This window comes from Xenopus laevis, chromosome 8L, assembly GCF_017654675.1.
Source record: "Xenopus laevis strain J_2021 chromosome 8L, Xenopus_laevis_v10.1, whole genome shotgun sequence".
Lineage (NCBI taxonomy): Eukaryota > Metazoa > Chordata > Amphibia > Anura > Pipidae > Xenopus > Xenopus laevis.
Window position 1 is genome coordinate 65,565,593 of NC_054385.1, and position 14,654 is coordinate 65,580,246.

The 14,654-nt window shown below is 41.9% G+C and overlaps 1 protein-coding gene across 5 annotated transcripts; it reads right to left on the reverse strand.

Annotated features, from left to right (window-relative positions):
- Positions 1 to 6,451: 6,451 nt before the first annotated feature.
- Positions 6,452 to 12,239, reverse strand: zbtb12.L (zinc finger and BTB domain containing 12 L homeolog). 5 transcript variants are annotated; one of them, XM_018228847.2, is made up of 3 exons: positions 12,088 to 12,154; positions 9,691 to 9,866; positions 6,452 to 8,529 (listed from the first exon to the last, which is right to left on the reverse strand). In XM_018228847.2, exon 3 carries the CDS (start codon positions 8,181 to 8,183, stop codon positions 6,801 to 6,803), a length of 1,383 nt encoding a protein of 460 aa, XP_018084336.1. In that variant the 5' UTR covers positions 8,184 to 8,529; positions 9,691 to 9,866; positions 12,088 to 12,154; the 3' UTR covers positions 6,452 to 6,800.
- Positions 12,240 to 14,654: the final 2,415 nt, after the last annotated feature.

Consider the following 14,654-nt stretch of genomic DNA (forward strand, 5'->3'; position numbering starts at 1 on the left):
GTGTGTGACATTGCATATAAGTGCCAGTTTCCAGTTCAGGTGTCATGCAGGTGCTCCAAGAGGTAGTCTTTGAGTTTAGTTCTGAAATCATTGAAGGAGAGATTCAGGAATGGAATTTGAAATATAAGGAGCAGCAGGACAGAAGGGTTTGATGCAGGAAGTTGCGAAGTTGCGCTAGCGTTAATTCGTCAGGCAAAGCGAAGTTACGCTAGCATTGCCTAATTTGCATACGCCGCCAAGTTAAAGTACAATGGACGTATATGTAGCAGCAAATATATTACACTACACAAGCCTGGGAAATCTTCATAAAATAAAATAGAGTTGCTATTTTGCCCTATACATGTGCCCACGGTATAGTTTAGGTGCCATATGTTAGGAATTGTAGGGGGAGAAGGAGGGTAACCCCAAAAAAAATTACGTTCTTTTTCAGCCTATCACCCTTAAAAAAGTAAAAGACGGCAGCATTTTTTGGGACTTAGAAAAAATTTAAACTTTTTTTGAAGCAAGCCCTATCTACTCTTGCACTTCACCTGGTCTGAGGTGGTGAAGGCAAGTCTGGCGCATAAGGTAACGTTCAGTAAAATGCGCAAGTTAGTGACTTAGCGTAGTTACGTCCCTTCGCCATAGCACAACTTCGCCTGGCGTAAGGGTGCGAAGTAGTACTAGAGTAGGACCACTTCGCTAGCGAATTTACGCCAGCACCCATTAGTAAATCGGCAAAGTAACAAAATGACGTCACACTGGCAAATTTTCGCTAGCGTTAGTCACTTCGCAGTAAATTTACACTTCGTAGTAAATTTACCCCATAGAGAGACAAGAGGTGAGATGTAGTTAGGTACAGAGCAGTGAAGGGATTTGAAGGTTTAGAGGAGGAATTTGTAAGTTATTCTTTGTTTTATAGGAAGCCATGATAAGGACTTCAGCAGGGGAGGGGGGCTGCACCCTCTTGGATGAGAGGAGGAGAATTCTGGCAGCAGTATTTAATACCGACTGTACTGAGATAGGAGTTAGGGAGGCCAGTTAGTAGAAGATTACAGTAATCTAGTTGGGATAGGATGAGAGCATGCATTAGTGTCTTGGCCATAGCAAGTGAAAAAAAGGGACGGATTTTGACAATAATGCATAAGAAAAAGTGGCAGATTTTGACAGTGGTGCTAATATGATCAGAGAAAGAGATAGAGGAGTCAAAGATTACCCCCAGACAGTGTGCTCAGTTGACAGGGTTAATTACCATGCCATCAATATAGATAGTAAAAGGAGGAGTAGGACCAGGCTTAGGTGGAAAGATGATTAGTTTGGTTTTTGTTAGGTTGAGTTTGAGGTGGCGCTGGTTCATCCAGCTGGAGATTGCTAGGAGGCAGTTAAGAGATTTGAGCCTCGGTTCCAGCTGTTATTGAAGGGGTGGGTAAGTATATTTGGGTGTCATCAGTATACAGATGATAATTAAAATTAAATGAGTACAGAGAACAACAGAGCCTTACGGCACTCCTACATTGAGTGGAACAGGAGATGTAAGCATAAGAGACAGTGAATGTTTCGGTTAGAAAGGTAAGAAGAGAGCCAAGATGTAGCCTGGTTACAGATACCAAGCAAATACAGAATTTGCATCAGGAAGAGTGGTCAGCCATATCAAATGCAGATGATAGGTCAAGAAGGATAAGGATAGAGAAGTGGGCTTTGGCAACCTGAAGATCATTTGTAACTCTGTACAAAGCAGTCTCAGTAGAGTGAGCAGGCCGGAAACCAGATTGCATATTTTGGGTGTGTAGAAAGTTAGTAATACGGAAGAACGCTTTATGTTCTAGGAGCTTAGATGCAAGCGGTAGAAGTGAGACAGGAAGATAATTCGACAGGCAGGATGGATTGAGTGGCCTTTTTAAGAATAGGCTTTACACAGGCCTGTTCGAAAGGAGATGGGAAGGTTCCAGAAGCTAGAGAAGAATTGAAGATTTGAGTAAGCACTGGAGTAAGCTCAGCAGCACAGTGTCTAAGCAGAGAAAAAGGCATAGGGTCAAGAGTAAGTTGTGAGTGGGGAGAACAAGAGAAGCTTGGAGACTTCAGGTCCCTGTACAACCTTGTAACTGGATGTGGGGCTTGCTCATGTGATCAAATAAAAAGAAATTGGTGCTCTATTCTATCTATAGCATGAAACCAACTTTATTAAAGGACCAGTAACATCAAAAAAAAATGTTCAAAAATTCGTTAGAGCACAACAAAAAATGAACACAGAGACAAATGAAACTTTTAAATAGCAAAGACTTTATTAAGAAATAACTTACAGAAAATCCACTTCCTGTCCTCTTCAGAAACGGCGAAAAGGCGACCATCTACACTGCAGCAATCGATTTCTTCTCCCTGGATATTCACTGACATCCTCCTCTCGTTGTGTCCAACAGCAGCTGGTTTGTTCCTGTGCTGGCGGCGATGAACTGACAGCAGCGAGTCCTCTCGCTTCCCTTCCACTGGCCTGGCCGTCTACAGTCTCCCAACGGCACACTTGTTCCTGCACTTTCACTGTGCATCGGCTTCCCTGCTCCGCTCTCCTCCCTCTCCGTCTCCCCTCCTCCCCAAGCTGCTGCCTTATCAATGGGCTGCTATAGACATCACGCGTTACTGTGAATATAAAATGTCTGGACTAGCCGGCAGTGCAGCATGCATGTGTATATTTTCAGCAGCAGTAGAGCCGATCCTGCCCAGACCCTAGGGAAGCAACTTCATGTACAATCAGCGCGCCAAGCCGCGTACTTCCATTCCGACCTGGATCGAGTCTGGTTACTAGCTGCCCTTCTCTTCCTCCTCCCTCACTCACACCAGCGAGCGCCACGATCGGCTTTTGGGAAGGAAAGCTCAGGAGGCAGTGGCCGCGCTGTGGGAAATTCTGCCCCGGATTCCAATTCCAGCGCCGGGGAAGTGAAGGCAGAGCACGAGCAGAGATCCCAGACGCACAATCTGTCCCCTTCCCAGAGAGGAAGGGAAGCCGATGCACAGTGAACGTGCAGGAACAAGTGTGCCGTTGGGAGACTGTAGACGGCCAGGCCAGTGGAAGGGAAGCGAGAGGACTCGCTGCTGTCAGTTCATCGCCGCCAGCACAGGAACAAACCAGCTGCTGTTGGACACAACGAGAGGAGGATGAATATCCAGGGAGAAGAAATCGATTGCTGCAGTGTGGATGGTCGCCTTTTCGCCGTTTCTGAAGAGGACAGGAAGTGGATTTTCTGTAAGTTATTTCTTAATAAAGTCTTTGCTATTTAAAAGTTTCATTTGTCTCTGTGTTCATTTTTTGTTGTGCTCTAACGAATTTTTGAACATTTTTTTTTGATGTTACTGGTCCTTTAAGTCTGTCAGAGAGGCTGTAGTTATGTCCTCTTTATTTGGCGCACATAAATTAAAGTCGTTGTTCACCTTTAAATTTAGTATGATGTAGAGCAGTGATCCCCAACCAGTAGCTCATGAGCAACATGTTGCTTCCCAACCCCTTGGATGTTGCTCCCAGTGGCCTCAAAGCAGGCTTACTTTTGAATTCCTGGCTTGGAGGCAAGTTTTGGTTGCATAAAAACCAGCTGTACTGTCAAACAGAGCCTCCTGTAGGCTGACAGTCCACATAGGGGCTACCAAATAGCCAAACACAGCCCTTATTTGGCACTCCCAGGAACATGTTTCATGTTTGTGGTTCTCCCTAGCTCTTTTTACATCTGAATGTTGGTCACGGGTGAAAAAGGTTGGGGACCCCTGATGTAGAGAGTGATATTCTGAGTCAAGTTGCAACTGGTTTTCATTTTGTATTATTTGTGGTTTTTGAGTTATTTAGCTTTAGTGATCTGTCCCGTTTTGCTTCGACGAATAATTCGCTAAATGGCGAAAAAAATCGTGAAAGCATTGAAGTCAATGATGTCAAAATAATTTTGACACGAGCGTCAATTTTTTGTCCAAATGCATTAAAGGAACAGTAACTTCAAAACATAAAAGTGTTTTAAAGTAATGAAAATATAATGCAGTGTTGCCCTGCACTGGTAAAACTGCTGTGTTTGCTTCAGAAACACTACTATTGTTTATATAAATAAGCTGCTGTGTAGCAAAATCCATGAGTGTATCCAAGGCATAAGTGCCTTATAGTATACACATACATCTTAAGGTTTAAAACCAATACCATATATACTTTTGGAGTATCTATTGAGGTTCTCACAGGTAAATGCCAGATGGGCTGCTAAAGAGCTTATTTGAATCCCTGTTAGCTCAGCTATGTCAATAAATAAATAAAGCTATCCCGTAATGCAGTTTTACCAAAATGATTAACCCGATTTGTAATTGATGCAAACCGGTTAAATTCTGGAGTAAAAAAACAAAGAAAAGCAAAGATATGTCATATTAGCTCCTTTGTATCTTAGATGGTGACTGCAGACTTGGTTACATTTTCAAAGTGCTCTGCACATTGCTAAATTAATTTCAAAGGTTTCTAACCCTAAAATTCCAAGAGGCATGTCCACCTTACAGAAAAATATAGTTAAATGACATGCTCAATTGTTTACTGCTTGCTCTAGACCAGGGGTCCCCAACCTTTTTTTACCTGTGAGCCACATTCAAATGTAAAAAGTGTTGGGGACAACACAAGCATGAAAATGTCCCTTGGGGTGCCAGATAAGGACTGATATTGGCTATTTGGTAGCCTCTATGTGGACTGGCAGCCTACAATAGGCTCTACTTGGCACTATACTTAGTTTTTATGCAATTAAAACTTGCTTTCAAGCCTTCAATTCAAAAATAAGCACCTGCTTTGAGGACCCTGAGAGCAACATCCAAGGGGTTGGAGAGCAACATGTTGCTCACGAGCTACTGGTTGGGGATCACTGCTCTAGACAGTAGAGCTGTAAGCCTAGGTGCTCGCAACATTGTTTGAATGTTAGTCTGATGCAGGTGAAAATAATAAAATGTTATTATTCAAGTGGTAAAAAGGAAATTGTATCTATCCAAACTCACTACCAAAATTCTATCCAAATATTACTGTATTTGCAAATAATACATGTTGTTAGTTATTATTAAAAGCAATGGTAGCTAGAACAATTGAACAGTAAAACGATAGTCTGGCCTCACCATCCATTTATCATGTCAAGCCTGTAGCCTTATGTGGGAGCAAAAAGAACACCTATTCTTGTTTAATACCCACACAGGTCCCACTGTGAATTATCATTACATATTAGCTAAAGAAAGTAATTAGTTCTCTCAAAAAGAAATTCTAGACCCAAGTATAAAATTCTCCATAAGGAAAGAAATGTAATTCAATGTAATGATATACATTAATTACAGATGTTAAGCAATTTTAAAGTTTGGAATTTGCATTTTACACCAATTTTTTCTTGTCCCCTGAAAAACAAAACTGCACAAGCTATATAACGCTACCCATGATATACAGTATCTGTGTTTGTCCACCATTCAATGGCTTACTGTTTTGTAACCTCTTAAAATGCAAGGATGTTCTGTATCCTTTTCAAATTAAAAAAGCTGTCTGAAAAGGGAGAATCGCAGAAGTGCACATGCATTGTCAGAAACAAGATGGATTGTGAACAACTGCTACATTGTTTTAGTGGTATAGATATGGGACCTGTTATCCAGAATGCTCAAAACCTGGGGTTTCCAGATAAGGGATCTTTCTGTAATTTAGATTTTAAGTCTACTAAAAAAATAATTAAAACTCATGAGAAAAACTTTTTCTCCAGTTAGATTTAGGGGCCGATTCATGAAGCTCGAGTGAAGGATTCGAATTAAAAAAACTTCGAATTTCGAAGTGTTTTTTGGGCTACTTCGACCATCGAATGGGCTACTTCGACCTTCGACTACGAATCGAACGATTCGAACTAAAAATCGTTCGACTATTCGACCATTCGATAGTCGAAGTACTGCCTCTTTAAAAAAAACTTCGACCCCCTACTTCGGCAGCTAAAAGCTACCGAAGTCAATGTTAGCCTATGGGGAAGGTCCCCATAGACTTGCCTAAGTTTTTTTGATCGAAGGATATTCCTTCGATCGTTGGATTAAAATCCTTCGAATCGTTCGATTTGAAGGATTTAATCGTTCGATCGAAGGAATAATCCTTCGATCGTACGATCAAACTAATTGCGGTAAATCCTTCAACTTCGATGTCGAAGGATTTTAGTTCCTAGTCGAATATCGAGGGTTAATTAACCCTCGATATTCGACCCTTCATACATCTGCCCCTTAATTATATCTTAGCTGGGATCAAGTACAAGGTACTGTTTTATTATTACAGAGAAAAGGGAAATGATTTTTAAAAATTCTTTTCTGAAAATGGAGTCTATGGGACATGGCCTTCCCATAATTTGGAACTCTCTGGATAATGGGTTTCTGGATAACTGAGACCAGTCAGAACATACAAATGCTGCCTTCAGTAGCAACTATGAAAATGAGAGACACACAAACACACACAGTGAAGAGTAAATTAATTTCAGATAAAAACATTTTATTAAAAGAGCAACGCCCAGTGTTATTATAGAGCAAATGTGAAAGTGGGAAAAAAAGAGGTGGGGGAGCTTAAAAATAAGTGGATAAAAACTCGTGGTTTGAATAGTCTTTTGAATTGTCATGTATTAAGTCCTACAGGTGTAAATTGGTAAAAATCAGTGTAAAGATAAATTATTAAAAATAGGTCAACCCTAAGTCTAAAAAATGTAACTTAGCAGATCAGCACAACAGAGGTTCTTTCATGGTGTCCTGTAAGCACACATTTTTGTCTTCCATTATAGTCCTGTCAGATTTTGCTTTCATTCACTGAAATTGCCAGAAAGTCCTTAAGTCACCAACACTTTTATGTCAGATACTCCTGCTTCCAATACATTTTGGGCTGTGGTCTTCCCATGCTGCTCTTTAAGGTGACGTCTAATTGCTGGCTTGTGGGCAAACCTTACATCACAGTATGAGCAGCGGTATGGCCTTTCACCACTGTGCAGGTTAAGGTGGTCATGTAGTGTGGACTTTTGTGTAAAGCATTTGCCACATATATGGCAAGAATGGGACTTTACCCCTCTGTGAACATTCATGTGACGATTAAGGTTGCTGCTGTGGTTAAACTGCTTTCCACATCGAGGGCACATGAATACAAAATGCTGAGCCCGCATGTGGAAAACAAGTTTCTCAACTCCCTGAAAAATCTCTTCACATTTACAGCACTTTACTGATCTTCTGTTTCCCAGTCTTGCATCCCCAATAACCATTGCTTCTACTCCTGTAACTCCTCCTAAATCACCAAGAGGATTTCTTGAAGTTCCATCCACTACCACACTGCTCTGGCATCCACTGGCCCCTCCATCAAAAACCTCTTCATCTTCCTCCTCATGATAGCTGCTCGGGATTATGAGCACCCCCTCTCCCCCTTCCACCTCATCACTGTAGATTGCTTTCATTGTACCTCCCTGCTGCATGATACTCTCTCCAGGCTCACTTCCTTCTACAGTAGAATTCACTAAGCCCTCTTCAGATTGTGCCCTGAGGTTTTTTTCCTCAGCTCTTTTCCTCCACAATACTCCTCCTTTTCCTGTTCCTCCACCCATTCCTGATTCTACTTTTACAATGCAAATATCAGAAGATGACCCTTCTTCGTCTTCATCATCTTCTTCCTCCTCTTCTGCCATCAAAAACATTTCTTCCTCAAGCTCATCATCTGCTTTTATCTCAGTCTTGAGTGACCTGCGGTTCTCAGTAGAACAAACAGGATGCAGTGTTGTTGATGTTGTTGAGGGGGCACCGCGGGACGTTATAGCCTTGCTAGGGTCCCTCAGTCCGATCTTTGGCTCAATAAACTGAGACAAGGCTTGACGACATTTCTCTACAACATGCTCCATTTGTAGGTAACTGGCTGCTGTCAAATAGTTCACAATGTCTCTCACTGAGAATTCCAGGAGGCCTGTATAGCAGGAAAGAAGAAGGTCTGACACAACCCTGGGGCCATGCATAAGGGAGACCTGAAGTTCTGAGCCTGGATTAAGCAGGAACTGGTCTCGGAGAAAGGGTGAGCAAGCTGCTAACACCACACGATGGCCCCTGAATTTGAGACCATCGGAAAGAACAGTAACATCACAGAACCGCTCCTCTGAACGAAGTTGGTTCATGCTGCGGAGTGTGGCTGCTTCATGGCCAGGAAGCTGGAAGCGCAATATGTCAGGGAAGGATGCCATTGTTAGAAGTGCAATTATTTTATCTGAGAACTTCAATAGAGAACAAAAAAATTTTTTTGAGGATATTTCTTCTATGTGAAAGATAAAGATTTTTACATGTCTTGTTGTAGGAAGTTATTCATTGCAATAAAAACTGTTAATGTGTTTGTTGCCTGTAAGCACACAAGTCTTTAGTATTACTGCATGACAGGTGCTTCCTTGAGGACGATATAAAATGTAATTGATGGTAGTCACGGTTTATACCAACTTGCGTTGTAGATTTGTGGGAGACAGTTTTAAACTTGCAGTAACGAACAAAGGGAAATCATAAAGGCAAAGTATTCACTCTTTCTGGAACAGTCAGATCCTAGGAAAAGAAAGGAAAACAGTAAGGAACAATATATAATATAATACACTCTTTACTACCTAAGCTAGCATACCCAACTAACCAGGCTATTATTGTGACCCTGTAACTTACCATGGGTTAAATTCATAACCTATTGTTTTCATTCCAGTTAAAATATAAAGGGGGTTAAGTTAAAAAAACTAAATGGGAAAAAACACTTAATGGGAAAACAAATCTTAATTGTGGTTTTATAGCCAAAAGAACTAATAAAAGGCGCAAAGCAGCAAAGAGATTAGTATTCATTTTAAACCAAAAAAACTGGTGACCGATGATGTCACATGCATAAATGTTTCCATGTAGCCCTGTTTCAAAGGCTTTACAAATACAGCATGATCTTTTGGGGCAGAGACACAAGCAAAGATTCTGGGAGATGTAGTAGCACAGCGATAAATCACCTCTTCTAAGGGCGACTAATCTCTCCGAACTGCCCCGATTTCGATTCTAGCCGGTGGGATGGCACTCGGAGTGCTTCGTTTTCCGAAGTTGTCCTAAATTTCTTTGTGAGACAACTTCGGCAAGCGAAGCAGCAGGAAGGCTTTTTGCGGGGAGATTAGTCGCCGGGCGAATAAATCTCCCTGAATCTTCATGTGTGTCTCTGTCCTTAAGCATATGACTTGAGCTGTTTGCAGGTGTCGTTTTTCTCGTGAGTTTTAATATAGAATGACACTTCTGGGTTGGTTCCAGTCTGACTAGATAGGGGATATAATGGGCTCTTCTGTATAAAATATTCCCTCGCACACAAAGGGATAATAAATACAGCTAGAAGCTGCACAGACACTACCTAGTGGTTTCATTGAGGCGTTTGCGGCAGTGCATTTCTGGCAGGAGACTGGGCCAGGCTGACAGAAGAGAAAGGGTTAAAAGTGCCACTGCTCTGACAGAAAATGGAGGTACAATGGCGCTAATGTGGGGGACAGTTAATTTCGAAAAATCCCGAACTGGCAGAGGATCATCGCCTTGCAGGAGTGGGATGAATAAATTAGGGTTTTTTTGTGGAAAGAGGTTAATGCAAGTTTCTTCCCTATTGTCTCTTCCACCTGGCTGGACCCCAGCTCCTTCCGTTCAATTTCTTTTCTTTCACTATGGCATATGATTCTATTTAAAGTCTTATCCGCACATTACCTCCACACAGCAGCCCTTCCTCTCCTCTCCCCTCCTCTTCCCGTTCCTCTTTCCTGCGCTTTAGGATTTAAAGGGGCAATCTCTCTAGTCTGGGAGCTGTGGGCGGTGACCCTGCTGCTTACTGAGAGTGTCGTGTCATTTTTCTGGGAAGCAGCCATGCGATCGGCAGAGAAAGTCTGTTCTTGTGGGAATAAAGATGAACTATAGTATTGTTTGAAGGTCTGGAGTTAAGGCTGAAAGGGTTTCAAAAGCTGGAAAGATTAGGAGCGGCCAGCTAGGCGATCTGTAGCTAAACCAAGGCTGTAAAGCTGCAACTCGCTGCTCTTTGTTAGGGAAGCATTTACTTTACGTCCTCATTTTAGATAATAGAGCCATAAGATGTTCTCTGCGTTCAACTAATTTTACAAGAATGTCACCATTATATTCTAAAATTACAACTTAATGCTAAGAGGCTGCATAGTTCCTATATTATGACATTATGGATGTCAGAAATCACACTTAGTCAGATTTTCCTCTAAATTAAAGCTGCCAGCCTGGCACTAGTTAAACTTGTATTTTATATACTGAACTTATTTCAGCTTTTCAGTAGCAGCAATGATCCAGGGGGCAAACTCCCTAACTGGCGAAAATTCACCAGCAACGACTTTGCAGCCATCACAACACTTTGCCAGGCGTAAATTCGCCAGGACAACGCAAAGTCACTAAAGTGCGAACTTGCATCCATGGCGCGGAGCGCTGGGGAATTTTCGTTGGCGTTACGTTGGCAATCAAAGCAAAGATGCACTAGTGTTGCCTAATTTGCATACAGCGGGAAATGATAAAGTTACATGGACGTATATGTTACAGCAAATACATTACATTACACAAGTCCAGGGAACCTTAATAAATAAAATAGAGTTGTTATTATGCCCTACACATGAGCCCACTATATAGTTTATGTTCCATATGTTAGAAAATAGAGGGGGGGAACTCAGTTACCCAAAAAAAATTTCACTGACCTTTGCAGGCTATTACTAAGAAAAAAGGAAAATACACTGGCGTTTTTTGGGACTTAGAAAAATTTTGCACTAAAAATTGAGGAAGTCCTATGCAGTCCATTGCACTTCGCCTGGCCTGAGCGAAAATTTTGTCGCTAGCGAAGTGACGCCTGCACCTGGCAAAGTCCCTGCGAGCAGTAACGCTAGCGAATTGAGGCTAGCGTTAGCCACTTCGCCTTTAGGGAATCTGCCCCAGGACTTCAAACTTGTCACGGGGTCACCATCTTGGAAAGTGTCGGTGACACTCACATGCTCAATGGGCTCTGAGCAGCTGTTGAGAAGCTAAGCTTAGAGGTCGTTGCAAATTATCAAGCAGAAAATGAAGTTGGTCTGTAAATTTAAGATGATGCTACAGGCCTGATTATTAAATTCTGATGCTTTTTGCACTGGTTTCTGTGCTGCCATGTAGTAATTATCTGCATTAATTACTAATCAGCCTTATATTATGACATTTCTATTCTATGGGTACCAGGCCCTGGCATTTCAGGTACACAGAAGCCCAATCAGGCCACACAGAGGCCCAAACAGCCCCCACCAGCCCACTAAATACTGCCTTTCTATGGCACCTTATAGCAGCCCCTCTGGCATTTGCCAGAACCCACAGATTGCCAGCCCGGGCCTGATGGGTACTGTATATTGTGAGAGGGTTCCTAAGCTCAGTAAGTGACAGTAGCGCAGTGCATGTGCAGTGAATAAGGTTGCCACCTGGCCGTTATTTTACAGGCCTGGCCGGTAAAAATGATGGTTGATCCCAATGTTATTAATAGGGAAAAAAGATAAATATATAAGAAGGCCGGTATTTTTTTTCCAGAAAAGGTGGCAACCCTAGCAGTGAATCAGCAGAAAAGAAGAAGGGGAGATACTGGGACATCTTTGGAGACACAGATCTTTACTGCTAAATGGCTGTGGTTGCCTTTGGGCTGGTACAAAGCACAAAACATAATGAACAACATTTCTAGCTACTTCTTTAGTTAAGCTTTAGTTCTCCTTTAAATGGCAGCAGCCCAAGAGTTGTGAAATAATTTTCATGGCAAAAGGTGGTGGTGTTACTGTTGGAGTGAGAAAGGGAAGGAAGGACCTAAACATGCAGGGCAACCACTGCAAAACCACTGGGGTCATCATTTTGCTTTTCAACCTCAGTAAATGTAGTTCCTGCATTTCTTTTTTTATTTCATTCTTTTTTGTATGAATTTTTAAAAACCATGACCTGACCTTGTTCCCAAAAAACTTGCCCCTGTCAGTTTTTCATTGCATAAATAAGCACCCGAAATTAAACAATTTTTTACATCTATCATAATATTGACTTTAAAAGCTACTTATAACTTTGCCATAAAGTATTTAAACAATGCTTTTACATTACCTGTCTGCTGTCTGATGCCCTATGTTCCTGTATGAGGGGGCTGCCATATTTGTTTCCGTTAGCATTAGAAACTTTAACTGACAGGCTGAGATGGGACAGTCAGGTTGGCAATGAAATCAATTTGGGGGTCTCTGGTTTGTAAACGATGGGCTGGCTGCTGGGAAAGGTTGTGAAACCAGTCTGGGGGGAAGGGGTTTCTATTGGAAAACAATAGGCTGCTGGAGAGGTGGGAAAATCTGGGGTTGGGGCTAGGATAACAAGCATACTTAGTGGTAGTAAACAGAGAGGCATCATCATTACAAAAATGTGATTTTCTCCCACCATCCGTCCCTAAGTTTTTTTTTAGGATAACAATCCACTACAAGTTTAAAACTGAGAATCTGTGGAGAGTGGCAGCAATGCTGGTCCTATGTGGTGGTTGGCAAGCCCTGGAACTTTGTGGGGGCAACTACTGGGAATCCACCTGGCACTAGGGTTGCCATCTGGCCGGTAAAAATGAAGCTCGATCCCAATGATATTAATAGGAGAAATGCATAAAAATATAGGAAAGCCAGTATTTTTTTTCAAGAGGTGGCAACCCTACCTGGCACTGATCCTACTTTCCGGCCTTGTGGGTAAACCAGGCAAAGCCCATTCTAATGGCAACCACTGAGGTGCCGACTGGCACTGGTTTTGCTTCTGGGTCAAGGAGTACACCTACAGGAAAAGCCCTTAAAGTGAACCTGTCACCCAGACACACAAATCTGTACAATAAAAGTCCTTTTCAAATTAAACATGAAATCCAATTTCTATTTTTTATTAAAGCATTCATAGCTGTTGTAATCTCATTTAAAAATCTCAGCTGTCAATCAAATATTGTCTGCCCCTCCTCTATGCCATGGGCATAGAGGCGGGGCAGACAATTACTTTCACTTTCCGTTCAGCACTTCTTAGCTATCACTGCTCTCCCCACATTCCCTCATTCTCTAAACCATTTAATTGTGTAGTCAGGGCATGGGGATGGACATCAGGTCCCCCATTCTGGTGCACAAACAAGATTCTGAGATGATACAAGGCTGAAGGAAACAAGATTCAAATAATTTATATAGTGTCATTAAAGTTCATTTTGCTTGACTAATGTGATAAAATAGGATTTTGAATAATTGTTTTGGCTGACGGGTCCCCTTTAAATGTCTACTATTGCTTAAATGGGAATGCCAACCTATTTCGCAAGGTGTAGGCCTCATGTTGTGCTTGGCAGGCTCTGGAACTGTGTGTGGCAACCACTGGGAATCCACCTGGCACTGAATTTTGCTTTCAGGCTTCAGGGGAAACCAGGTGAAGCCCATTTTTATGGCAACCACTGAGGGGCTCACTGGCACTAGTTTTGCTTCCGGGTCAGGGAGTTTCCCTACAGGAGAAGCCCATGTGTACTATGATAACTGGTGGTGGGCCTGCCCATTTGCAATGGTGTTAAGTGGGAATTATTTGGGGGCCTGCATTTTTATTGGAAAATGCTTCATTACATTTTTAATAAATATGACCTCCCCTTTTTTCCAAAACTGATTATGTTGTCTGAGTGGTAATGTTAATACTGTCTTATGGCAAAATTAGGTCATTTGAGTTTTAGCTTTGAGTCAAAGGAGGCAGATTACACACTACAGACCTTATATCTACCACATGTGCTCCTACACCAAGAGCAGGGTTAACAAGTGGCACCATGATCATTAGAAAAAAAACTTTCCTGCTCTCTAGTTTCCTGGGAACCTGGAAGTAGTTTGACTTCATTGTAGAATAGGTATTTTAGCTTTGTATTTCGCATGGTTTACTTGCAAGAAGCAGTGCAGATATGTAATTTTTCAGTGTGAAAAAAAAAACTTCACATCACAGTTCCCGTTAATAATATCACTGTGTAAAGTCCAGAGACCTGTCCTTGGTTTTCAGGAGTGTTGTTTTGTTTCTCAATCTGTGCTTCCCAGAATTTGCGGAGTTTAAATGTGGCTGATTGCACAACCTGTTCTTGTTAACCAGTATAAATGAAATTCAGCAGTAGTTCCAAGAAGTTATTTTTTCTAAATCTCACATGGTACATTTTATTCATCAGCTAAAATATGACTTCTTCTTGACTTCAACATGAGGTACATAAGGTTGTTGTCAAAAAATTATTTAATGTATGTTTCTTGGCTGAGACCACGTATCATGGTCATGGTCATCTAATATCCAGGGCCATCCCTGCCATGATGCAAGTGAGAACTTTGTTTCAGACACAGTGTCTGGCAGGCTACTGGGGTAGCAAAAAGCCATCCATGTAATTTTATGAGCTGAAATGTTTTTCTATTGCATTTCTAATACCTGCACTAGCAGTGGGGCCCCTTCTCGCCCCTGTCAGACTGCATAGATGATAACAGTGGGGGGGCATTTGGAAGAGTTGCTAAGACTACACCACCCGGTGTCCTTTTAAGCAGTCACATGTGAGCCTTATGTGCACGGTTATGTTGTTTCACACACACACATAGAAACCTGGCTCTATCAGTATCTCTGTTTCCAAACTTTCTCCTTCCATACCAATTACCCATCTATTCCTGCAT